The 27,869-nt window shown below is 41.8% G+C and overlaps 1 protein-coding gene across 2 annotated transcripts in view; it reads right to left on the reverse strand.

The window, feature by feature from the left end:
• Positions 1-27,869, reverse strand: part of IL1RAP (interleukin 1 receptor accessory protein) — a 156,833-nt gene that overhangs the window by 98,783 nt on the left and 30,181 nt on the right. For both annotated transcript variants that reach the window (XM_012557264.2, XM_012557265.2), the window contains exon 2: positions 9,931-9,995. In XM_012557264.2, coding sequence (XP_012412718.2) covers positions 9,931-9,994 — 64 coding nt within the window. In that variant the 5' untranslated portion in view covers position 9,995. The remainder of the gene's footprint in view (positions 1-9,930; positions 9,996-27,869) is intronic.

Here is a 27,869-nt window from a genome sequence, read left to right on the forward strand (position 1 = left end):
ATGTTGCAAGGATGTGATTTTTTGGGGGCCGAAGGGTGGAATGTCATGGTTTGAATTATGTCCCCCAAAAAATGTGTATATCAATTTGGCTGGGCCATGATTCCCAGAATTGTGTCGATGGCCTCCATTTTGTGATTGTGATTTTATTTTAAAGAGGATTAGGGTGGGATTGTAACACCACCTTTACCCAGGTCGCATCCAATGTAAAGGGAGTTTCCTTGGGGTGTGGCCTGCATCACCTTTCATCTCTCAAGAGATAAAAGGAAAGGGCAGCAAGCAGAGAGTTGGGGACCTCATACCATCAAGAAAGCAGTGTTGGGAGCAGAGCGCATCCTTTGGACTGGGGTTCCTGTGCCAAGAAGCTCCGAGTCCAGGGGAACACTGACGAGAAGGCCGAGAGACAGAAAGCCTTCCCCTGGAGTTGACACCCTGAATTTGGACTTTTAGCCTACTTTACTGCAAGGAAATAAACTTCTCTTTGTTAAAACCATCCACTTGTGGTATTTCTGTTATAGCAGCACTAGATAACTAAGACAAATGATGAAGTAAAAGAGCTGAACAGAAGGTTTCAAAGGTCAGCTCGAGAAAACAAAGGAAAGAATTATAATGAAACATGCAAAGACCTAGAGTTAGAAAACCAAAAGGGAAGAACACACTTGGCACCTCTCAAGCTGCAACAACTGAAGAAAAAATTTAAGCCTCAAGATGGCAATATTAAAGGATTCTATGGGCAAAATATTGAACGATGAAGAAAGCATCAAATAAAGATGGAAGGAATACACAGTCACTGTACCAAAAAGAATTGGTTGACATTCTGCCATTTCAGGAGGCAGCATATGATCAAGAACCAATGGTAATGAAGGAAAACGTCCAAGCTACACTGAAGGAACTGGCGAGAAACAAGCCTCCAGTAATTGACAGAATACCAACTGAGATGTTTCAACAAATGAATGCAATGCCAGAAGCACTCATTCAGCTATGCCAAGAAATTTGGAAGACAGCTACCTGGCCAACCTACTGGAAGAGATCTATATCTGTGCCCATTCCAAAGAATGGTGATCCAACAGAATGTGGAAATTATCCAACAATATCATTAATACCACACGCAAGTAAAATTTCACTGAAGATCATTAAAAAACAGTTGCACCAGTGCATCAACAGGGAACTGCCAGAAATTCAAGTTGTATTCAGAAGAGGGTGTGGAACCAGGGATATCACTGCTGATGTCAGATGGATCTTGGCTGAAAGCAGAGAATACCAGAAAGATGTTTACCTGTGTTTTTGACTATGCAAAGGCATTCGACTGTGTGGCTCATAACAAATTATGGACAACATTGTGAAGATGGGAATTCCAGAACACTTAATTGTGTTCATGGGTAATCTGTACATGGATCAAGAGGCAGTTGTTCGAACAGAACAAGGGGGTACCGTGTGGTTTAAAATCAGGAAATGTACACTTCAGGGTTGTTTCCTTTCACTATACTTACTCAATCTGTATGCTGAGCAAATAATATGAGAAGCTGGACTATATGAAGGAGAATGTGGCATTAGGTTTGGAGGAAGACTCATTAAAATCTGTGATATGCAGATGACACAACCTTACTTGCTGAAAGCGAAGAGGACTTGAGACAGTTGCTAATAAGGATCAAAGACTGCAGCCTTCACTATAGATTACACCTCAACATAAAGAAAACAAAAATCCTATCAACTGGACCAATAAGCAACATCTTGACAAATGAAGAAAATATTGAAATAGTCAAGGATTTCATTTTACTTGGATCCACAATCAACGCTCGTGGAGGTAGCAGTCAAGAAATCAAATGATGCATTGCATTGGGCAAATCTGCTGCAAAAGATCTCTGTAAAGTGTTAAAAAGCAAAGTTGTCATGACTAAGGCATGCCTGACCCAAGATATGGTATTTTCAATTACCTCATATGCATGGTAAAGCTGGACAATGAATAAAGAAGACTGAAGAAGAACTGATGCCTTTGAATTATGATGCTGGCAAAGAATATTGAATATACCATGGAGTGCCAGAAGAACGAACAAATCTGTCTTGGAAGAAGTACAGCCGGAATGCTCCTTAGAAGCAAGGATAGCGAGACTTCATCTAATATACTTTGGACATGTTATCAGGAGGGATCAGTCCCTGGAGAAGGACATCATGCTTGGTAAATTAGAGGGTCAGCAATAGAGAGGAAGACCCTTGAAGAGATGGCCTGACACAGTGGCTGCAACAATGTGCTCAAGCATACCAACAATTGTAAGGATGGCACAGGACCAGAAAGTATTTTGTTCTGTTGTGCACAGGGTCCCAGTGAGTTGGAACTGACTCAATGACACCTATCAATAACAACAACGAAGAAGGTAGTCAGCTAAATAGAAAATAAATCATAAAAGCAGGGGAACAGGAGTGGGTGGAAACTGGCCTCAGAGTGAGTCACTGATAATCAAGGTGGTAATCACGTTCCATAAAGCTCATTTTCAATGTGGCAGAAACAAGTGTTGTGGGAAAAAAATGCAGAAAAAATTGTGATTTAAAGGGCAGAATAAATTCTTATAAACCAGACACTGCCACCTACATCCATATGCACATGTATTTCCTGCAAAAATATCGGTTTCCCATAACTAACGCAGCCATGTGAGGATCAGGCCATTTTTCTAAGCATAGAATTATCACTGTGATACAAGACAGCTGTTCTAGACAGTCTGTATTTGCAAAGTCAGCACAGACCAATAAACTGTGGTGTTCAAACCTTGTTTCAATCAGGCTACGGCATAGCTACCCTTGGGAAGTATAAGTAACTTAAAAATAAACATTATCTGTGCATTTCAAAATACAACTGCAGCTTTAAAATAATAATAATAAAAAGAAAAAGAATGAAGAGATCTGCTCCCAAGAGGTAGCGTTTAAAGGACATCAGGGTGAAATGCTGTAATTCCCGTGACCTTTAGGTCTAAGAATAAAATGGAACTGTATTCGTCACACATTCTCCAAATGTGTAGAGTAAATTGCATAGAAATGAAGTGTGTTCAGGATGACCAGCCATGGGCAACTGGGACAGGACTGAATGTCACAAGTACATATGACTCTAGAGTTTTTCATAAAGCACATTCAAATAGATGAGGCCACTGGGCTTGGCAACAAATTGAATCTTTACCAAAAGCTGAACGAATCACTACCATAGCATTAAAAATATGACTTGTCCTTCCAAAAGTGAATAAAATAGAATTTAAAAAAAGTAACTAGCCAATTCTGTCTAGAATACATTACACACCAATATTCTCTTTGCCTGCAGGAAATCCTGTCCTCCACAATTTATTCCCAACTTACCTTTCCAGCTTGGCACCTAAACACCTTCACACTATCCCTTCAGTTACACTGGACTACTCTGTTCCCAAATAAGAGATGTACCATATTTCCTCCTAGAAAAGAGCAGTTACTCTTTGACTGGGAAGTCTTCCCCAATACCTCCTGAAAGGATTAGTAAGAACTTTCTTTGCTCTCTCGTGGCATTCTCTTTGGTATATCATTTCTCTTCTTTCTCTCAGACTTACAGTAAGTATTACCGTAAGAGCCTGAAAATAAGAACCTTGACTTATTCACCCTGTATTCTATAATATAAATTGGTGAAATACTTGCTCTTTAGTGAAAACTGTTGTAAGATGAACATTTATAATTAGAAAGTGTTCATTTAAATAATAGGAAGAGTATTCATAACCTGTGTATGTTCATAAAGTATAATGGTCCTTAGTAAACAGCAAGAAGGGAGAATTGGTTGGGGTTTTGCTGTTGTTTGGTTGGCTGGTGGGGAAGGGCACAGTGAGACAGAGTGATTATTTAATATGATTAAGCAGCCTGCAGAGCGTAACAGCCAGAATTTTAACCAATGTCTCCTGATTCCTGGTAGACCACAGTGTTTGTATTTATTTACTTACTTTTCATAGTATAATTCACTCTCAATAAGGCAATTGTCTATTTCCACTCTGTGGAAATTTCTTTAAAACACAGTGGAAAAGAAATAAGAGCATCCACTAGCAGAACAAAGTCCCAAAGAATGCAATGAGGTATAAAGGAAAGAGCACCGTTTTGGGAGTCAAAGTAGCTTTCAAAGCCCAGCTGTACCAGGCATGCCAACCACGATCACTTTTAACTGAGGCCTTCTTCCCGGCTCTTCATTTCCTGAAGTATAAAACAGCTTGTAAGAATCTTGACCCCACAGTGTTTCCTAGGAAGTAAATAATATTCATTGCCATTGATCGATGCCAACTCATAGTGACCCTATAGGACCCTACAGAACTGCCCCATAGGGTTTCCAAGGCTGTAAGTCTCTACAGAAGCAGACTGCCACATCTTTCTCTCTCAGAGAAGCTGGTAGGTTCGAACTGCTGACCCTGTGGTTAGCAACTGAGTACTTAACCACTGCGCCACCAGGGCTCCTTGAAGTTAATGATAATGTGTGTGAAACCTAGCCCTGCACCTGGCACACAGCCAACTGTTGGCTGACGCTGAAATAAAAAACAATATTTAAAGATCTGTGTGTATATGTGCATTTTGGGGGCAGAAAATGCATTGCCTATCATTTCTTATGCTGTCTATGTGGCAAATAATCTTGCTATGGCAATATTTTTTAAATTCACCATATTATATGTGGTGCCATTTTCACTATCTCCCAAACTTGGAATCACAGGTTCTAAATATTTATTTCTACTCTGAAGACGGCTTTAACAGTTCGACTTTTCTAAAACGCTGCCAATGTAACGCACCAAAAGAGAAATGTGTGATGAGCCGAAGATTTCGTTTTGAATTCTTGCAAAGGGGAACTACTTTGAGTTTAGTGGAAATGGTCAACACTATAAGAAGCAAATTATTACAACCAGAATGCTCCTTAGAGGCAAGGATGGCGAGACTTCGTCTCACATACTTTGGACGTTGTCAGGAGGGATCAGTCCCTGAAGGACATCATGCTTGGTAAAATACATGGTCAGCGAAAAAGAGGAAGACCCCCAACGAGATGGACTGACACAGTGGCTGCAACAATGGGCTCAAGCATAACAACAATTGTGGGGGCATGGCGCAGGACCGGGCAGTGTTTCGTTCTGTTGTACATGGAGTCTCTATGAGTTGGAACCGACTCGACAGCACCTAACAACATAATAAGCAAAAGGAGCCCTGGTGGCACAGTGGTTAAAGTGCTTGGCTGCTAAGTGAAATGTTGCCAATTCGAACCCAGCAGCCACTCCACAGGAGAAAGATGTGGTAGTCTGCTTCTACAGATTATAGCCTTGGAAACCATGGATGGTAGTTCTGCTCTGTCCTATAGGGGCCCTCTGAGTCAGAATCAACTCAACAGAATGGATATAATAAGCAAATACAGGAATATTGAGTTTTGACCTTGGGATTACAGTGATTTGTCCCCCTAGCCAAATGCGCTGCTGTTAAGTCAATTGACTCAAAGCGACCCTATAGGACAGAGTAGATATGCCCCATAGGGTTTCCAATGAGCGCCTGGTGGATTTGAACTGCTGATCATTTTTGTTAGCAGCCAAGCTCTTAATCCCTGTGCCACCAGGGCTGTGCCCCCAAGAGAAAACTTAAAACAAGCAAACCAGGGAGTGGGGAGGATGTAAAAAAACCTCTTATCTAAAAAGCACAGAAACCATTACCGAGTAGTTCTTCAACAGTCAGCAAAACTAATATGCGCAATCCCTTGTATCATAATCTTCTTTCTAAATTGTTTGCATCCTGGCAGAGCCTAGGGGAGCAGATTTTGTAAAAATAAACGGATCTTGGGAACTGGAGAACTGGCGAAGTCTTTGTTCTGCTAAGTGTTAGCTATGTGACTTTGGGTAGAAACCACTTTGAGCTTAAGGGTTGTTTTTTTCTTTCTCTCTTTCTTAATCTAAGAACGAGAGTAACAACACCCGCCCTGACTACTCCATGGTTTGGGTGTGAGAATCAAAAGACATCAAATACGTAAAATGCAAAGTGCTTTCCAAGTACACCAAGCTTTTATTATTACCACCACAATTATCAAATTATATTATTGCTACAATAATTATCCAAGCTTTAATTCCCTAAAAGAAAGTACTACTGGCTTTTGATGATTTGCTTTTATCGAGACCTGAGATGAAAATGCTGTTCCCTGAGTGAATAAGAGAATCACAGTACTGCTCCCAGAAACACTAAACTCTGAGGTCAGAACTTGGTGCCTTGAAGGCCAACCCACTGCACATGAAAGTCATTGCATGGTGTTAAAGTGCATGCTGAAAGTGAGGAGGACTTGAAGCACTTACTGATGAAGATCAAAGACTACAGCCTTCAGTATGGATTACACCTCAACATAAAGAAAACAAAAATCCTCACAGCTGGACCAATAAGCAACATCATGATAAACGGAGAAAAGATCAAAGTTGTCAAGGATTTCATTTCACTTGGATCCACAATCAACATCCCTGGAAGCAGCAGTCAAGAAATCAAAGGACATATTGCATTGGGCAAATGTGCTGCAAAAGACCTCTTTCAAGTTTTAAAATGCAAAGATGTCACTTTAAAGACTAAGGTGTGCCTCACCCAAGCCATGGTGTTTTCAATCGCCTCATACGCATGTGAAAGCTGGACAATGAAAAAGGAAGACTCAGGAAGAACTGACGCCTTTGAGTTGTGGTGTTGGTGAAGAATATTGAATATACCATGGACTGCCAGAAGAATGAACAGATTTGTCTTGCCAGAAGTACAGCCAGAATGCTCCTTAGAAGTGACGATGACGAGACTTCGTCTCACATACTTTGGACATATCATCAGGAGGGACTGGAGAAGGACACCATGCTTGGTAAAATAGAGGGTCAGCAAAAAAGAGGAAGACCCTGGACGAGATGGATTGACACAGTGGCTGCAACAACGGGCTCTTGCATTACAACGATCATGAAGATGGTGCAGGACCAGGCAGTGTTTCGTTCTGCTTCCACAGGGTCACTATGAGTCAGAACCAACTCGACAGCACCTAACAACAGCAATAAAGTGCTCATATTGTGGTTCCTTTTATAAATTTGGAGCTTCCCTTAAGAGAATCGGGAGAAAAGACCTGGCGATCTGCTCCCATAAAGATTACAGCTTGGAAACCCTATGGGGCAGTTCTACTCTGTTGTACAGGGTCGCTATGAGTTGGAGTCGACTCGACGGCACACACCAATAACAACTTAAGAGAATTCTCTGATGAACGATAACCAGGGTCTACACAGAAGCACCCAGGATAAGATGAAACTCACTAATGTATGTATGTACATTTCTTCAGGACTTTCAAGATATTTCTCCTCTTGTCCCCACATCAATCTCCATTAAGATGAGAACCTGAAATGCAGGAAGGTCAACAGTCTCGTGAAAGACCAACAAGTCAGCCAGCATCTGCATCATTGTAAAAGGCATTACCTATGTGCACAGAGAGATCAGCTGATCCCTCAGGATGTGTCATAATCCTTTATTCCCCCTAGTTGCCCAGAGTCAGCCCCCCCTTTAATTTTTGTCCACAACACTTCCTTTTTGTTCCTATCCTTCTAACTAGGAAGTGTAGCGCTGATGCAGACACAATACTCCTCTTCATAAGGAAGGCAAATGAATATGTGCCAGATGGGGCGAGGGGATTACAACATGTTTCCTCCTCGTGTGGTGACTCAATGGGGCTGGTATGAGAACTTATATTCAGTAAATCAGCTTCCCCTAGCAGAATTATGAGTCACAGTTCCTGGGTAGAAAACTCACTTTCCAACAGCACTAGGGAGGGAGCTCCTTGGATAGATCACAGCAAAGGTCATTCAGAAGGGCAACACTGCCAGGACCATTGGGGGGGCACCAGCATCCACTAACTTCTGGGACTTCCCTCTTTCTCAGTAACAGTAACACAGTTACCTCTTCCTTTACTTTTAAGATGGGGCAGCACACAAAACCACATTGACGGATTACTGGTAAAGATCTGAACAAGTTCCATTATAAGATTGGCCACTTTGGACAAACAGGAATGGGAAGGGACCTGTATTCATCCATTTAGCATATACGGATTTAGCGTCTACTATGTGTCTGTGTGTTGATCACAATTCCAAGTACTTGTGTAACAAACCAAATAGACTAGTGCCTGCTCTCAAGCAGCCTAAAAGCAGAGAAAGGAAGGAGAGAAAAAAAGGAATTGGAAAGAAAAAGAGAAAGAGAGAGAGAAGGCGAAGAAGGAGGAGGGAAGAGGGAGAGAGTAAACATCAGGAAATGATGGAGGCAATGAAGAAAACTAAGGCAGGTAGAGGGATGGGGGTGATTGGCAGGGATGTTTTAGTTCTGATAGTCGTGGAAGGCCTCTGTGAGCCAATACTACTTAAGCAGAGAACTGAATTAAATAAGAACAAATTATAATCAGGAGTTATATTCAATATATTTAAAAATAAGAACATCATGGCACTGACCAATTAGGTGGGACAGCCAATCAAGAAGGGCAGACGATGGTTTAAACAGCCAGTAGGGCTGTATATCAGTGTGTTCCGGCTGAATATCAGCCCTGATTATAAGGTATTCTTTCCACTGTGGAGACCTGGAGGGTTAGCAAGGTAGGAGGCTATCACTACTTCTCTCAGTTTTGATCTGTACTCTCTCCTAGGTAAGCCCCTCCTTTAGTGCTTATGTTTGGTTTTCAATACAATGCTTTAGGTTTCAATACAATAGAAAAACAGAATTGTACCCAGGTAAGGGAATCAGAACATTGAGGGCTCAAACTATGTCATGTGAAGAATAGTGGAAGACATACATTGCAGAGGATGAGGACCTTGGCTATATGATCACTGACTTAACATTCTGAAGGCCTGTCACACAGAAGAGGAACTAAGCATGATATTCAAAATGTGGACCATGGAAGCTGTTTTAAATGAAGATCCTTAGGTTCCCTGCGTTAAAATTAGAACCATTGGATTAGGTATTTCTGTTCTGAATAAGCAGTTGAATCAAAGAAATGCATGGAAATGACAAAGAAACAAGTTTCAGTTCCTTTGCTAAGACTCTGAGTAGTCCAAAGACGTAATTGGCTGTAATTAGATGTTCACTAGTCAGAGGTATCCTAGAGTGGTTCCAGGCGGTAATTCTAAGGATGGGAGGAGACCTGAAAAGATGGATTTCCAGCCCCTCCAAACCCTGATTTTGTACGATCCAGTTCCATGATGACTGGGTTTGGTTATTCAAACTCAATAAAGGCATTGGCTGGCCCCTCTTAAGGAAGCTACATCCAAAGACAGAATGAGCCTAAAGACAAGGGCTTTTATTTCCTGTGCAGAATCAGTATGACAGAAACTCATCATTATTTATTCGTTTCTATAAGGCTTCAAAGAACTGGCACCACCAAAGCCTCATCCACCATTGGCTCAAGGTTGGAAAACAGAGTGATGCCACCACCATTGCCATGTCCTCCTGATGGGACCTATATAAGGGGGAGAAGTAGGATTCTGATTGGCTTGAGTGTGAAAACAAAAAACAAAAAACAAAAAATCAGTTGCTGTTGAGTCAATTCTCACTCATAGCTACCCTAAAGGATAGAGCAGAACTGCCCCATAGGGTTTCCAAGGAGCAGCTGGTGGATTTGAACCTCTGACCTTTTGGTTAGCAGCCGAGCTCTTAACCACTGGGCCACCAGGGCTCCTGGGTGTGAAAGAGATGGGAAAATTCCATGTTTATACACCCCAGGTTACTTCCCTGAGTGCTAGCTGCCCATGAAGACTATAGACATGTCAGCGGTTCCTCCCATGGCAACAATTCTATAATCCTGCCGTATGTGCTATCAAAAAATGCAGTGGAAATAAACAACTTTCTGTTCTCTTAAAGTCATTTTCAGAAAAGAGTTGATGCATTGCCCTATGCACAGACTGTGTTTTAATACACTGTCAAAAGTCATTCACTTACCTGAGGCGCCACTTTGCAGGATCCCACAGAAGCAGAGGCTCATTATATACCACAGAAGTCTCATTCTGTCAACATAAACACAGAGGAGAGTCCTTATCACTCCTGAGTGCTTAAATAACTCATGCATATCCATGCTGACTATGTATTAGGAAATGTTTTAAGGGTTTTACACATATTAACTTATTTAATAATCCAAACAAACCAATAAGATAGGCCCCCCTTTTTTTAATCCCCTTAATACAGATAAGGAAACCAAGGCAAGTTTAAATAATTTGACCAAGATACCTTGCCTAGATAACCGTTAAGCCAAGATCGAATTCCAGCAGTCTGACTCCAGAGCCATCTCATAATCACTGAACTATCACTGTCTGCTTAAAAAATATTTATCCGGATTTTTTTCACCAGGAGTCACATTTCTGGCAGATTAATTTGACCTTCTTACCTTCTTTGCATTCCCCAGGTCTATGCCCAGTGGGAAATATTTTATGAGCCAGGCACTTTTCCCTCCTAGTGATGAATAGAAAGTCTAGAAATCCTGGATTCAGACTTGCTCCTCAGTTCATTGCACTCTGAATATATATTAAGGGGAAATATATAAACCTCATGCCCTGCTGGCCCCACTCTCCTCTCCTCTCCTTGGCCCCTGGTAAAACTTCCATAGGGTTATAAATAAACCAAGAGATTGTTGAGAAATTCCGTGCCCAAGACCTCTGCTTTCTATTTTGAACACACAGCCATATTAAGGTGCTTAGGGAGGTCTTGGTAATTTGTCCAGAGTGTACTTTAGTAACTGACACAGGTGGGAATTTTACCCGTCTGTCTAACTACAGTCTATAATCTTATACATGAGCCTATGACACAGGTTTCACAACCACAGGGATCCCTCAATCAAAAGAGGTACCTGATAAATAGGGTGACTATATAACTTATCACCTAAAATGGGATACATTTAAGAGTGGTACATTGAAATAGAAGGTAAAACTGGCACTGTACAGTCAACCCGGAGTGTGTGGTCACCCTCAAGGATAATGTAAGTTTCCAACACCTAGTGACCTCCAGTCACCTCTGTTGACCATGCATCACCAAAGTTCTCTGGTTCATATCATGCTTCCCTTTTTAGCTTGGTTGTATACAAATCACAGGTGAGTGTATTGTATATCAAACAAGCTCTTTATCTCAATGACTAAATGTCTCTTTCTTCCCACCATCATCCCCTTCCAGTTCTTATACCACCGCCTTACCTCCATCAATCTTTCATTTAGTCAATAAAACATATATTGAGCACTTGCTGTTTACAAGTCACTCTACTACAACTGCAGGCAGCTCTAGTGAATAAGATGTAGGGCCTCCTGGAAAGGCACTTATTCCCGGTAGAGGAGATAAACCCCAAGTAAACCATTTCAATGTCAACTGTGTATAGAACATGCACATGCAGGGGACTCCAAGATTTATCATTCAGAAGTTCAGTGCCAGGCGGAGTCTCATAGAGACTTAATGCATACAAAAAATAATTGCAAGACAAAGTAAAAAGTGATAAAAATAGATAAATGTTATTGAAGACCAGCAAGGCAGAGGGATTATTCCAGCCAAGGCAATCAAAGACGATGAAACACAAGAAGTGGCTTTTGAACTTAGCAAGCACCAGCTTGGCTATTAAGAATTGAGGCTGTGGGAAAATGAAATTCTTAGAGGAGAATAATGCTCAAAGGTTCGGAAAGTGTGGAGCAGAAATAGGAAATAGTCTATAAATAATTCAGTTTGGCTCAAGCACAAGGTATTAGAGAAAGAACTACAAAAGATTTTTGTAGGAAAGTGGGTAGAGTTATGATCAGGCAAGGGCTTGAACACCAGGCTGAGGATTTGGGGTTTAATTTAAGCAGCAAACGGAATCAGGAAGGTTTCTGAGCAGAAGAATGATACGATCATCAAGCTGTGCTTATGGAGATCATTCTGCCAGGCACGTACTGGATGGATTGCCACTAAATTCTCTCTTGAAATCATTCTGGCTCCTGAGTCGGTCATCACCATAATTGCTATCCTTCCAGTTTTGTGTCATTTATGAACTTGATCAACATGCCTCCTATGTCCTCATCCTAGTCATTAATAAAGGTAATTAATAATTCTGCATTAATCCTTGTCAGCTGAGAGGAACTACATATTTCATGGCAGATTCAGGGCACAGTAATTTCAGCCCCACACTCCTCTGTTAAACCACTCTGGTCTCCCAAATTGCTGTTGGTTATTAAAAACAAAAGTAAAAACACAAAAACCTCACACTTCTAGATTTTCCCAATTTGCCTGTTGATAAGCTGCTGAATTTTTAAGGTAACATTTAGAAGACATTCAATTAGTGTGATGGAGGATCCTAATTGATATTCTCAGGAGTAACTGGATTTTGCTAAAAGCAGCAAGGCATCAGGTCACCAAGGTAAACCTGATCTAAAGATGACCTGTGTCAAACACACATTCAGGGTCAGTCCTGCCCTCTGATGAATGAGAATAAAGCAAACTGAGAAGAAAATGTGATGGTGCAGCTTCATTTTGACAGGTTAAAGACACCAAGGTTAGCGGGAGGGAGGCAGGCGGTTGGTCTCAAACCTCAGAGAATGCTGGTCCATTTCACATCTTCTTGCATGCACTCAGCCTCGGAACTTTATTATCGTGACTAGTAATATACCTTTGGGCCTCGATTCTTGAGGGGGTGGGTGGGGAGGAACACAAGGTATTTTCAGAGATGGAGAAATGGCAGAGAGCAAAGGAACCTGCCCGATACCATGTGGTTTCTCAGGGTTTGAATGGCAATATGGCTTTAGATTATTGTGATGGAGTTTAACAGTTTCTGCCCTTGCTTCCAATGACTGGAACCTACATAAAATAGATCCTCATTCCACTCTTTTTGCCATTATTCATTGCATTCACTGTAGTGACTATTTTCACATTTTCTCTCTTATATACTGGTATTCTCTCATGGTCAACGCCATGGCTCTGCACTAGATCAACTTGGATGCCTGTACTGTCTGGCAAGACGCTTCAGATATGCATTCATTTCTACACAATCGACAATAACGTAAATGACCACTGTTAATATGTGTCCCTGCATACGAATCTTTCCGTTGCTTACACTCTCTAGTATTGACAAACCTCAGGATCTCCCTACTTCAGAGTGACCCCTGATCATTGGATTCTTCTAGTGGGCCAATGGTGGACAGGTTGAAATTAGATTTGCTGCCCCACGGAGGTGTTCGCTCTGGATTGCCATCTACTCCCCAAGCTATAGCTTCCTCCTGCACAGCAGTGTTTTATCTGGCTGTTGTTGCTGCGTGCCATTGGGTCGATTCCGACTCACAGCAACCCTACAGGACAGAGTTGAACTTCCTCATACGGTTTCCTGCAGATCGCCAGGTCTTTTCTCCCGCAGAGTGGCTGGTGGGTTCGAATCACAGACCTTTTGGTTGGCAGCCAAGCACTTAAACACTGTGCCACCAGGGCTCCTTTTTCTCAGGCTACAGGGCTGGGTTTCTCCCTCAGTTTCCTGACTCAACATACAGTTCCCACACTCAGATCACAGTCACTCCTGCAAGCCCACCCACCCGGGCTCAGGCTTGTCAAACGCTTTTCCAGGAGCCTACATTTTGGCATTCCAGTTGGGATGTCCTGTCCCAGGATGAACTTCCTATAACCAGGACGTTGTTACGACCTGCCCTTCGCTATGACCTGCCCACCGATGAAAACAACCCTGATTTCTTAATAAATGCCATTATCTTTTCTGTTACCTCTTGTACGATTCCATTTAAATGACATTATCAAAAAGACAAAACTAGAGTGACAGAGAACAGATTGAGGGGCCCGGGATAGTGAGAAAGTATGCTTACAAAAAAAAAACAAACAAAAAAAAAACACGGAGGAGTTTTATTTGGAGGGATGGAACTGTTCCATATCCTGATTTTGGTGGCGGTTACATAATTCTATACATGTGTTAAAATCCACAGACCTGTTTAAAAACAAGGTCAATTTTATTATATGTTAATTAAAAAATATATTTTTAAAATGGCATGACTTTTCCTTTTAAAAGCTCAACAAATGATTTGTGAACCCTTTTAGACAGTTTGAATAAATGAAAAGTGTTTTAACCTAAATATGGTTTCTATTTTTGACATTTACTTTGAAAATAACACAGTCCTGTCTTTATGTACTAAATGTTCCAGAAAAGCCTAGCTGTAGAGACACCTGAAGAGATCAATGGACTGTCCCAACTTTCAGCTTATCAAGCCAGTACTGCTAACCTCTGCTGATGTAACAGAAAGTCAGCGTTCACACCAGAAAAATGTTAGCACACTCTTTTCAGATATTGCCCTCCTTCCCAGTTCTTACTTAATAGATTAGAAGTGCTTGGATGTATATATAACATAATACACCACCTGCCATGTTTAGAAGTTTGCAATAGAATGTGAGCAGATTGATTTCATTTTGTTCTTTAATATTTTTAATAGCAACATGCTCTGTGAAGTAAGGGAAGAAATACCATTACGAAGCCATGTCTCCCACAATGGAGAGCTAGAACCGGGTTTTCACTGAGAAGCAGGTGAAAGAGTACTTTTAAAGGAGCAGTGACCTTGGAGTTCCAAGTTAGACTATGTGACCTTGGACGGCCAGACAGAAGAAGAAAGAAACATTTGTGGTGACCTCTTAGGGAGAGTTGTATCCTGGTCACTATCTTGAGGACTAAATTAAAACTGATGTCCTATGGGTAGAGTCCGTGTGCAGTGCAAACAGCTAACATGATCGACTGTTAACTGAAAGATGAGAGGTTTGAGTCCCCCCAGAGGTGCCTCAGAAGAAAGGCCTTGTGATCTACTTCTGAAAAGTCAGCCAGTGAAAAACCCTATGGAGCACAGTACTACTCTGTCATGCATGGGAATCAACTGAACTGGAACTGTTTTTTAATTGGTTCCAGGGGTTCATGGAACCTGCTTCATGATGGCAGGAAGAATGTTCAAATGTATCCTTTCCCTAGTGGGCAGACAATTTGATGATTAAATACTCCCCATTTAGGGAGACACTGAGACTGGATCTTTGAACGGGGATAGGGAACAAATACCTACCTCAGCAGTTTGTTGACAGGAGTATTCTTGATAATTCCTATGGAGCACCAAGCATTGTTCAGAGCCATAAACAGCTGTCAGCAAATGCTGGTTTATTAGCTCTCATGAAATGAAATAACATATGTGAAACACTCCAGGAACTGTGAGGTACCATTACTATTAGCCACAAAGGAGCCCTCACATTAAGTGGCCAAGTTGACCACTGACGGTTACACAGCACTTCTCTGCACTTCGCGTGTATGAGGTCCAATGTTAGAGTTCTGTTTCTAACACGTTTCAGAGGAATTATAAATCTGGTCTCTGTAACTTAAAGAAAAACCAAGAAGTTGATATAGGTGCTACCGTGAAACTTGAACTTGGAGAAATCCAGGTTTCCCTTCTCTGGGCTCAAATTCCTCATTTTAAAAATGGCAGCAAAAATTCAGCCCTGACTACCAGATGGAGCTGTTGTAGGGGATCAAATGATATGATATGTGGAAAGAGACTTTGTAATTATAAAACACGATATTGGGCGGTATAAATGGTTACTGTGCTCGCCTGATAGACTAAGGGCTGGAGGTTTGAGTCCACTCAGAGGGGCCCAGAAGAAAGGTCTGGCGGTCTATTTCTAACACAATCAGCCACTGACAACCCTGTGGAGCACAGTTCTTCTGCTCTGACACACACGGGGTTGCCATGAATTGGAATTGACTTGACAGTAACTGGAAAAAGAAAAATACATATATATATAAAGGGTTATGGCAATTGGTTTTTATTAAGAAATAACTGGAAGTTTTCGTTTGTTTTATTTGGGTCTGGTTTGTTTTGTTTAACTTTGAAAAAAGGTGGAGGAACAGAGATTTTAAAGTTAAAAAGGAAATATTTTTTTCAGTTGCTTAATTCAAGCCCAAATGGGGAATCCCTTTGGGCTACTGACAGGGACGGCGAGGGTGAGGCTTCAGGGACGCTGGCACTGTTCTATTTCTTGGTCTGGGAGGTGGGTACGTGACAATACACTTATACAAATCTGTCAAGTTGTACACTTAATATTTTATGGCGCCTTACTGTTAAATATGCATGGTGGGAAAAGGAACATTTATGATAAGTGTGTCTAACATTCCTTCGAATTCATTCAGCACATATTTATCAAGCTCTGGAGACACTATGTCATGGGCTGGCATCCTGCAGCAGACAAGTACCCGGGCCCCAGAGACCATTGTGGCAGCAGAGGCATTCCAAAGCACGTGAGAGGGAGCAACTCGCTGGAGAAATCTGATGTCATTTGTAGTTGGAGCAGAGAAATAGGTGAAATTATAACCACCGCAGACACAAAACAGTCATAGCACCTTGTGGACTAAGATTCAGTCACCTCCAGGTTAGGAAATTAATTACATTTCCCAGCACAGAAAAGCTTCTTAGACAGCTGAAGTTTTTTCCCCTTAAATTTTACATAAAGACCTTGCCACTAATAACCTTTGTAATTCGAAGACATGGTCCAAAGACCACGATCCTGTCTGTTAAGACTCCCAAGAGAAGGACACCATCTACCAACTGCTAGAAAGGTTGCGAGGAACAAAAACTGTGGCCAAGTTTTTATAGATTTCTACATAAAGACTACACGATCTAGCTTCTGAGTCCATAGCATTGAATTCCGTTCAAATCAAGCCGTATTTACTGGGCCCCTATTTCATACACTTTAATAGAAACTGTGGAGTATACAGAAATATACACACTGTTCCTATAATCATGGATCTCACGATTTGGGAGCAAAGTCCCATTTATGTACACAAAACAAAAAGACAGAAAAAAAGTAGAGAAAAGAACAAGACAGTAAATGGTCAAGTACAATACAATCACACCGAAAAAGCATGATGAAAACCAGCATTTCCCATAGTGGGCGTTTTACAAAAAGATCATGTGGCCAAATGAGTTTGGAAAGCAACAGGCCACGTACCCCTTTCTTGGAGATCCACAACCAGCCCTGGCATTTTAAGGGCTTAAGGTAATATGCCAAGTAAATGTTGTGATCAGCTTGTTTTAACACAGCATGAACCAAAGCTACTTGACCATAGCCATTGCCGTCGAGTCAGTTCTGACTCAGAGCGACCCTACAGGACAGACTAGAACTGCCCCATAGGGTTTCCGAGGAGCAGTTGGTGGATTGGAACTGCGAACTTTTTGGTTGGTAGCCAGCCTCCTAACGACTGCACCACCAGGGCTCCCTATATGGGCCCCCTTCATATCCGTTAAAAAAAACAAAATACTACACCAGTTGCTATCGAGTAAACTCCAACTCATGGTGACCTCCTATGTCTCAGAGTAGAACTGCACACCATAGAGAAGTAGATCACCAGGACTTTCTTCTAAGGTGCCTCTGGGTGGATTTAAAATGGCAATCTTTTGGTTAGTGGCTGAGTGCTTAACTGTTTGCTCCACCAGGCCTCCTTCCTCTAAAGAAAACTTTGAGCAGGAATCTGTACCTCTCTTGGAGTCCTGAGAAATTTCTCCCCGATCTGTTGGTATTTAGGCTTTAGTCTTATGACCCCACTCGCCCTTTTAAACTGGGACTCCAAGTCTGTTTCCATGGTATCTAGTCCAATGTTGTTACAAAACAAAAAAACACCAGTTGCTAGTAAATTCTGATTCTGGCTCACGGCGACCCCACGTACATCAGAGTACAACAATGCCCCATAAGATTTTCAATGGCTGTTTTGTTTTGAAGGTAGATTGGCAGGCCTTTCTTCTGAGGCACCTCTGGGTGGACTCAAGCCTCCCACTTTTCAGTTAGCATCCAAGTATGTTAACTGTTTGAACTGCCCAGCGACTTCCGTTACAATATAAACACACAGAAATACAGGGCAGCTGCTAGGTAATGTAAAGACCATCTCCCTAGGACTCGGTCAACCTGTTTTAGTTTGATACTGGTCACTTCTTAACCTTGTGGCCTTGAGTAATTTACTGAACCTCTCTGAACTTTCATATCATTATTGATAAAATAGGGATAATATTTATCTCCTAGGATGGCACAAACGGTTAAGTACTCTGCTACTAACCAAAAGATTGGTGGTTTGAATCTACCCAGAGGCGTCTTGGAAGAAAGGCCTGGAGATTTACTTCTGAAAGGTCACAGCCATTGAAAGCCCTGTGGAGCACAGTTCTACTCTGACACACACGGGGTCTTCATGAGTTGGAATGGATTTGATGGCAACTATTTTGTTGTGGTTGGTTGTATCGTTTGCTTATTTGTTTAGGATGCTGTAAGGACCATATTAGACGATATTTAGGAAAATGCATCATAAATGTTAAAATGTAATACAAATAGGAGGTGTTGATGCTCTTATTTTATACAATCATTCACATACACACTGTATTTTTAGCAAGCCTAAAGGTTACCCAGAGTATGCAGTCTCCTCAAAGCAGAAGCCGATTAACCAGTAAGCAAGGAACGCACACACTTACTAAGCAAGTGTGATGGTTAAGATTGTCAGCTTGGCTGCGCCATGATTCTTGGTGGTTTGGCAGTTATGATGTAGTCTGGCAGTTATGCAATGATGTAGTCACCTCCCTGATGAAATCTGATATAATCACCTCCATGATGAGATCTGCTATGAGTAGTCAATCAATTGAAAGAGAGTTTCCTTGGGGGGTGTAGCCTGCATCCAATATATATGGACTTTTTGGCAAAGCTCACTGGCTTTTGCTCTGCTCTGGATCCTGCCCGGCTTGTCATTATCTGACCTCTGGTTCTTGGGACTTGAGCCAGCAGCCTTATCTGCCAATCTTGGATTTGTCAGCCTCCACAGTCCGTGAGCCAGCAGCCTGCCTTCTGACCTGCTGATCTTGGGTTCGTCAAGCCCTGCAGCTACGTGAATCAGAAGTCTCCAGCCTGACAGCTGACCCACGGGCTTGGAACTTTCCAGCCTCTATAACCACATGAGCCATTTCCTTGGTTTGAATCTCTCTCTCTATAGACGCATATATATATGTATACATACATATATATATATGTATATATATATATGCAAACACGCATACGATTCGCTGGTCTTACTTCTGTAGAGAACTCAGACTAAGGCAACAAGGTACGCACGGGCTTACTTGTGCTCGATGTTGTGACAAACGGGTGGAATTGTGCACTACAGATTAGTAAGTAAACACAAGTAAAGTATGTGGTGAAAAACACACCCGCCTCAAAGGGTCACTGGAAACAGATGCCAGCGTGAGCCCTGTGACTCTCACCAGGTCCACGCCTACTAAACAGTAGTGAAGCTTGTCTTCAGAAACCAGACTTGTATGGCGCTAAGCCATCCTTGATCTCACAACACAGGCAGTTGTCCTTACACAGAGCATTTCCCCGTGTCACTCTACACCCCCGATTCTGTCAGTGACGTGACTGGCTTGCTAGGAATCATCCATCAGGGCAGAGCCTGCCCTCCTGTTCAGGGGTCCCTCGCTTCCTCACACAGACCCACCTGCAACATCCAGGAGCTCATCACTCTCAATTACAAAGAGAAATGACCCTGAGGGACACGTCTTGGGTCCTTGCCCTGACTCTTGCATGAACTAGCTGTGTGATTTGGGCCCTGCACATTCTTGTCCTTGTGCCTCAGTTTCTACAACTAGTTTTATCAAGTAGAGTTAAGGTCAAGAGTTAAATTATCAGATCCAATGAAGACTTTGCGCACACCAGGCTGACACTGTGCCAATTGTAGAAAGCACAGGGGCCGTATTTAGCACAGCCTCCAGTGGAGACATTCTTAGTCTACCGGAGAACACGACCTACGGGGCCTTCTCCCCGGTCCCCTTCTCCAATCTTGTCCCTGAAACACAAAAATAAATATCCCAAGGCTTCCTGGGAACACACACAAGGCAAAACTAACAAGCCTGGGAGTTTGAATTCAAAGAAAATATCACCTCTCTGCGTCTAAAGTGTTAAAGAAAATCTCCTTCTGAACCAACACTGAGGAAGCCTGTGTGAGTTTCTGTTCCTGTTGAGAACATTCTATGGCTCCTTTCACTGCTTTTTGGACACCAGGATCATCCTGACAGATGGCAATGTGTACCCACCATTCCCATACTCTGGGCTGTGACCTCAGTCCAGTGGATCACTCTGGATGGTGGGGAGGGGCGGGAGACAAGGGTGGGCTGGCCCCAGTTCTTTTCATAAGCTTTTGACATTTGGTAACTTTATTGCAAATAAAGTCAGATCGAGCAAGCCCCCTTTCATCAGAATGAGAATGAGCTGGAATTTTATAGTGCTATTATCTACTGATCCATAAGCCTCTAAGACTCAAGTGACCCTAATTTCAACAAGTATGCCTTATCTGTACCATACAGCTACTTAAAAAAAAGAGTTCCCTTTACAGAGCAGTGCTCAAGCAGTGTTTCATATGAGGTTTTAAAACGCTTTGACAAGCAAATTAAGCAGAAGGGCAGAACGCCTACTGAAAAGTTATTGACACAATACAAGGCGTGCATTTTGTGGGTGCACCATCAACTCTTCAGGGGCATTTTTTCCTAATGCAAAGCTGATAAACAATAACTATGTACCTACTGTATGCTAAATGCTAGGGCTGAAACAGATTTTAACATGCCCCAGGTCTCTGGGAACTCACAACCTAGAGGGGATTTCCAACATGCATATTGCTAATTATAACCTTGGAGTTAAGAGCCTGTTCTCTGAAATCCACTTCCTGGCTCTGCTTCTTAGCAGTTGTGGAACTCTGGGCAAGTTACATGTCTCTCTGTGCCTTAGTTTTTTCATCTGTAAAATGGGAATAATAATAATACCCACTGCATGTTTGTTGCAAGGATTATATGCATCAGTATACATAAAAAAATGTCTAAAGGAGTGCTGGCAATTATTATTTTTCTGAAGTATACAAAGAAATTTACCTGTGTTTTCTCATGCTATTATTAAGGATATGAATCAGTCCAAGCAACACGCTGTTAGGAAGCAATTATTTGCATTTTACTTGGGGGAGGACGGTGTGCATGCCAGGGTGGCCAGGAGTAAGGAGTGGGGGCGAGAGGGTCCTCCTTGAAGGAGGCAGCATTACAGCTGGACTTTGAAGACAGGGAACACCCTGGAGGCAGCCACGCATGAGGAAGAAAGGCATTCAGGGCAAAATTAAAACAAAATGAACTCACTTTTCACCACTGAGCACAGAAGAGCATGGAAAACTTGTTGAAAATGACTAATCAGATGAGTATTATCTTGCAGGTATGACGTCCCTAAAACCACAAGCTCGGAACAGTGATTAGGAAGAGAAATTTTATCCTGCACATCATTTCAAGGGCGTACACTCCGTGGAGCCGCTAATCACATCAACCCATGGTTACCACCTTCTGTGCTCGGTAGTGGTCCTGGTGATTATAAGGTTCACAGGACATTACCTAAGCAATGGGGCCATACAAAGTACGTCCTATTATGACAACCTGCCGGTTCAAGATTGGAAGCCTTTCTCATTAGCACACAAAAAATATATTTTGAATGTTCTTGGCCATTTATGTAAACATGTTCTTCTTTCACATAGATACCTTTAAAGCTCTCAAGCCTCCCAGAAGGCCGATATTTAATATCAATTCCATTCTAGAGAAGAAGTAAAGTGATTTACCCAAAGTCGCACGCAGAATAAACCGCGAAACCGTTGACACCAAATGTCATGGTCTTTCCACTGCGTGCTAACTCTCTGCTCTTGCTGCCATTACGTTAAAACTTTGTGGTAGAGACCAGGGGCCCGGAAATACTAATTTTCTGCTGGAGTCTGACTGTCTGTCTGCTACTTAGCAAACAATCTCAGCACTGGTCGTGTGCAGAAGAAAACCCACGTTGTTTCCCACCGCTGATCTGTAGCTGTCTCCGACAAAACGACCTGATGCCTGCCGTGGCCCTGGGAATTTTAAATAAGTCAATGAAAGATGCTAGTAAGTGGTTCTGTAATTGTCTAGCGGTGGCGAAAACCTCGGTGGAATAATAATTATATCAATATGCCGGCCACATGAATGATCCTGCAGTGAATTACCACAGAGGACCTTCACATAATTAATCGCACTCGGCATTAACCCCGCAGGGCCAGCAGCATCGGCATTCTGCAGCCGAAATGAATGTCTTATTATTTCAGTCCCTTTGGTGTTTCTTCTGATTGAGAAAAATAATATCAGATGCAGTAGCTCTGTTGACACAGACGGGGTTTGAGAGGACCTCCGAGTTATAAAATATCCTCACATAAATCCTGGAACATAGACAGAGGATGAAGTCAATACAGTCTTCATAGAGCTACTAAAAGCAAGACTCTTGATATTTTGTTTGTTTTATTCTTGGATTAAATTGGACTCTCTGAAGGCCACATACTGATCCATATTACCCACGGTGGCCTTCTACAGAATGATTTGGAGAAGTTAACCTTTTGGTGTTTTGTCCTTATTTTACAGAAATATCAGGCTATTAATATTAGGGGTCCCTGGGTGCACAATGGTTAAGCTCTCAACTACTCGCCAAAAAGGTGGCTGTTCAAATCCACTCAGAGGCGCCTCTGAAGACAGGCCTGGCGGTCTGCTTCCAAAAGGTCACAGCCTGGAAAATCCTACAGAGCAGTTCCATCTGCACACGTGGGGTCGCCAAGAGTCAGAATCCACTCCACGGCAACGAACAACGACAATATTAGGTGAAAAAGTTGCCTTTCCTACAGTATTCTCAGGGGCTTCAGAATGCTAATATATACGGTAAAACTAAATTACGAATCATTTACAGTACTTTTCAACTAACTTTAGGACTTCTCATTTAGTAATACTGCCAGGCATTAGGATGCTTGGCCCACCTTAGCAATGCCGACTAAGATTCTTTCAGAAAACAAACAAAAGTGAAGGATTTCATGTGTAAGGCAGCAGCAACAGAGCAAGCTTTGAGAAATCTGTGTGAATTCCCTCATGGGGCATATTCCTCCTAGTTGAGGTGGTTTCGTGGTAAAGGTCATGAATTCTTCTTAACTGGGTTAAAAAAGAAAAAAAGTGAGAAATTCAAATCCATTTTCTAATTTGCTAAGCCATCCCTAGGGCAAGGTGATGGAGGAACAATGGCATAATGACTAGCTAAAATGAGATGTTAAGACATGCTGGTGGATTTCGGCAGGATGATGCTATGCGTCGCCAGTACAGCTAATTAGAGTAGATTACAATTTCACTTCTTTCAGCATTTTGGATAGTTAAAGACTATTGCCACATCAGAACTTAAAACACCAACGAGAAAGTGTGAGAAAACAGAGGGGTACCCTTATTCCTCCAATTATCACAGAAGTCACCGCACGTGAGAAGACATGGCATATACCCTTTCACCTCCCTGACCTTAATATACGCTAGCAAAATTTAAAATGCTATTATTTTTAATTGCCCTGCTCTTCTCTGAAAAAGAAGAAGATGGGAAAAATGCAAGAATTCATTCGGCTGACCTAAAAACCAGTGGTTTTTGCATGTAAATATTCTTTCTATCCACCAACGCATAAAAAACAGACCGGGATCTTGTTCTCCAAGTCCAGAGGAAGAGATTTTGATCACATCACAAACAAGGAGACTGTAAAAGTCTTAAGTAAGTTTTGGGTGTCACGGGGACAACTGTAAAGCCTGGCTGATTACAAACACAAAATCAATTTGTCCACACAGCACATGAGGAGGCTGTTTCCCTGATGACCTTCATATGACATTCTGGAATCCTCCAGGATCTGGCCGCAAACTTCTCTTTCCAACCTTTTCCCTCACCATTCCGTCTCATACAACCCAGACTCCAGCCACAGGTCCACATAGAAATGGTGCTATAAATCACCTCTGTGCCTTCCTCTCCCTTAATCAGCCCTCCTGCCTGGAATGTCCTCCATTCCCCACTCCACATGTACAAATACTGCCTGTCCTTCAAGACCTATTTCCAAAACCATTCCCTTCATGAAACCTCTCTGCTTCCCTCAGCCAGATGGGATTTCTCCCTTCTCCCTCCTACTCTGGCTAGGCTTCCCTTAGAGTTCCACTAATTCTTTACCTCATACTACAATTAAGTGTGTATGTCTTCTTTCTTGAGACCCGTGAGGGCTGGTTCCACCTCTGATTAGCTTTGGTCTCCCAGGGCCTAACACGAGACCTTGCACCCAGGAGCAGCTCCGGGCTACGGGCAAAATAACTATGGGCTCCTGAATAAAGTGACTGTACAGGTTGTTTCTCAGGCCAGGAAAATACTGTAACTCTTTCATTTTATTTCCACACCTCTAGCCTCTCAAGACTCATTTCTTTCTCCAGATCATCTTTAGGGAGGTGTTTTCTTTCTAAAATCTGTCAGACAATTTACATTCAACAGAACACCCTGGCGCTGAGGTCTGTGTTTGTCGGTGTAAGACTTGGTTATGCCTTATAATAAATACAGTTGCATTTGTCACGTGCACAGGGACATTCACTGAACAAGACAGTCCCTCAGTGAGCTCCTGCCCAGGTGTCCAGATGGAGAACTCCTGGGATTAGAACCTAAATATCATTTACTTTGGATTCACAATGTCTGATTCGATATCATTGCAGCTCATTATTTCTTTGCCGTGGTGAAATTCCTCCAGTCTGCTGCTGCCAAGCAAAAAGAAAATTCCCTTCCTCCTGTGAATGTTCCAGTGGATAACTGTGTTTCTAACTATATTTCTAACCCTCCAGAAGCTTTGAGGAAGCAGCTAGATTTAGAAAGGAAGAGCTAATGGGAAGATGGAACAGAAATTCCTTGGGTCTCTTCAGGTCAATGCCCAAACCTGAACTCTGGAGTTTTTAAATCTGAAGCATAATTTGGGTCACAAGAGGAGGGTGCAATTAGAAGTCAGAAGAAAGTAGAGAGTAGGACGTTTACAAGCTGTTATGGATTGAATTGTGTCCCCCCAAAATATGTGTCGACTTGGCTAGTCCATGATTCCTAGTATTGTGTGGTTATCCACCATTTTGTGATCTGATCTGATTTTCCTATGTATTGCAAATCCTAATCTCTATAATATTAATGAGGCAGGATTAGAAGCAGTTCTATTAATGAGGCAGGACTCAATTAAGTTGTATCTTGAGTCAGTCTCTTTTGAGATATAAAAGAGGGAAGTGAGCAGAGAGGGGAGGGACGTCATAGCACCAAGCAAGAGAGCCAGGAGTGAAGCTGGTCCTTTGGACCCAGGGTCCCCGTGCTGAGAAGTTCCTAGACCCAGGGGAAGATGGATGACAAGGACCTTCCCCCAGAGCTGACAGAGAAAGAAAGCCTTCCCCTGGAGCTGGCGCCCTGAATTCAGACTTCTAACTTCCTAAACTTAAGAGAATAAATTTCTATTTGTTAAAGCCACCCCCTTGTGGTATTTCTGTCATAGCAGCCCTAGATAACTAAGACACAAGCCAAGACAGGAACATGTGTGGCGAGGAAAGAACCGCAGAAAAATTAACTTTGAGAATAATATCTGTTCATTCACTCAACAAATTTTTTTCAGATTCCTGTCTATGCACTAGGTATCCTACTCAGCTGAAATCCTACTTTGACAGTATACGCAGTGCTTCTTCTCAAGTCTGATTTTATTTGAGATTCACACCATTAATTCAGAAAGGGATATGATTTTCCTGTTCTACAGATGAAGGAATTAAGGTGCAAAAAGGTGAAGTGTCTTAAGATATCACAGCAATCAAACGGCAGAGCTCAGGTTTAAACAAAGATCTGTGACTACAGCAAATTGTCTACCCCGATTCCCTTACATCATTCTTCCCAGGGCCCATGACACGTTAAAAAATGAAGTAAAATGAAGGAAATGTTCAATATTTAGTTTGCTATGTTTCACAAAATCTCCGTTAAGATTGATGGAGAAAGATAAAGATTCACTGGAGCAAAGGTCATGGAAAATGCCAATCGACATTAGTAAGACCCCTGAATTATAAGCAAAAAAAAAAAAAAAAAAATTCACCATAAAAGCAGTTTTTATTACTTTAAAAGTAATGAGGTAGCACAAATGAGACTTTCTGGAAAGGGCCCAGATTCGATGATCTGTAATTAGTGTAGCATCACTCCCAAGAAAACACGTTTGCCTTTCAAACCCTGGGCAAACACAAGGCTCTGCCATCGCCTATTGGCAACAGTTGAAATTTCAGGGGTAGTTTTTAATAGGTAAGTTCAAGGCTAATGAATTTGCAAACCAGGTTCTATCACGGAAGTACATAATTTTCTACGCAAGGCCAAAGACAAACCCACCTAAATTTCTAGTTGATCATAAACTCAGAAAAAAATAAAACTTCACTCGAATTCTGAACTGCATTAGTAAAACATCCTGAATACTTCTCCTAGCTTCCTAAACCTGATAGTCTCTATAATTTTCAGTAAAATAAAGCTTATGGGGGAAATACACACAAGCACGCACGCACACACACACACGGAAGAAAAGTTAATTCCTATTATTACACACTTGTAGGAAAAGCAGAAAAAAGAGCTAAATGAACTTCTGGAAGAAAAGGAAAACAAATTTAAAAAAAATGAGTGAGTATTCCTATCTATGAAAATGGCTAATTGTACATCCAGGACAGAAAGAAATTTCTCTACATACAGGTTAATGAAAGAGTTTGTAAAATGAATAAAAAGACAATTCTAAGACTTTTGACGCTTCAGTATGGATATCATACATCATTCTTCCACCAAAGACAAAAAACAGAAGAACAGCTGAGAAGAAAAGGTAAAAAGAGAATATTGGAAGGAAGGATGGAGGGAGAGAGGGAGAAAAGATGAGGGAGAAAGAAAAGGAGAGAGAATAAATGTGAATAACACTGATTACCCAAACCCACTGCCTTCAAGTTGATTCCAGTTCATAGTGACCCCATGGGACAGTGTAGAACTGCTCCATAGGGTTTCCAAGGCTGTAAGTCTTTACATAAACAGACTGCCACATCTTTCTCCCATAGAGCAGCTGGTGGGTTTGATTTACCTACCTTTTGGTTAGTAGCCGAGCGCTTTAACCACTGCACCACCAGGATTCCTAACACTAGTTAGCATTCATCTAAACTAGCCTCTAATGCTGTAATTGTCTTACTGTCATTTCAGCATATCCAATACCCCCTGGATTTCTCTAAACAAAAATTGATAACAATTTGTTTACATGTTGGTATTATGCATCCCTTTCTATCTTCTGTTATGGTTTTGTATGCACATGTATTATTCTTCTATTGGACTACGAGTACCTTGAAGTTTTGTTTTTATATTCGCTTTTGCATCCATTTCAATGTCTCACAGATCTAGAAAATATCCTCTGAATCAATCAATGAATAAAAGAAGAAATAAGTATCCAAACAATTTCATAATCTTAATAATATATAAAAAAAGACATAACAAGCGTTACGTATTTAATAACTCAGTTTTATCAATGGAGTGGGAAAAGGCAAGTCTCCACTGGGTTTATTCTTACGTTGTTGTTAGGTGCCATCGAGTCGGTTCTGACTCACAGTGATCCCACGTACGACAGAACGAAACACTGCCCGGTGTTAAATAGGTCAAATAACCATTGTTTGACTTTTTTTTGGACATTCAGCATATTTGGAAAAAGGAGGGATACCACCACAGCTGTGCAACACAGATGTTTTCAGTGTGGGAATAATGAGTGGAATAAATAAGAAAAGTGCAAAACACAGATCTAGAAATGGAGAGACTGAAAGAGAAGATGGGGGTGACAGGGAAAAGAAAAAGAGTAATAGGAGGGCAAGTTGGCAAGATGGAACCCTGGGACAAAGAACCTGGAGACGATCTCTAAGGAGAGACAGACTAGGAGGGAAAGCTGGCAAGATGGAACCCTGGGACCAAGAACCTGGAGACGATCCCTAAGGAGAGGCAGAATA

Source organism: Trichechus manatus, unplaced genomic scaffold, assembly GCF_000243295.1.
Source record: "Trichechus manatus latirostris isolate Lorelei unplaced genomic scaffold, TriManLat1.0 scaffold00092, whole genome shotgun sequence".
NCBI classification, from domain to species: domain Eukaryota; kingdom Metazoa; phylum Chordata; class Mammalia; order Sirenia; family Trichechidae; genus Trichechus; species Trichechus manatus.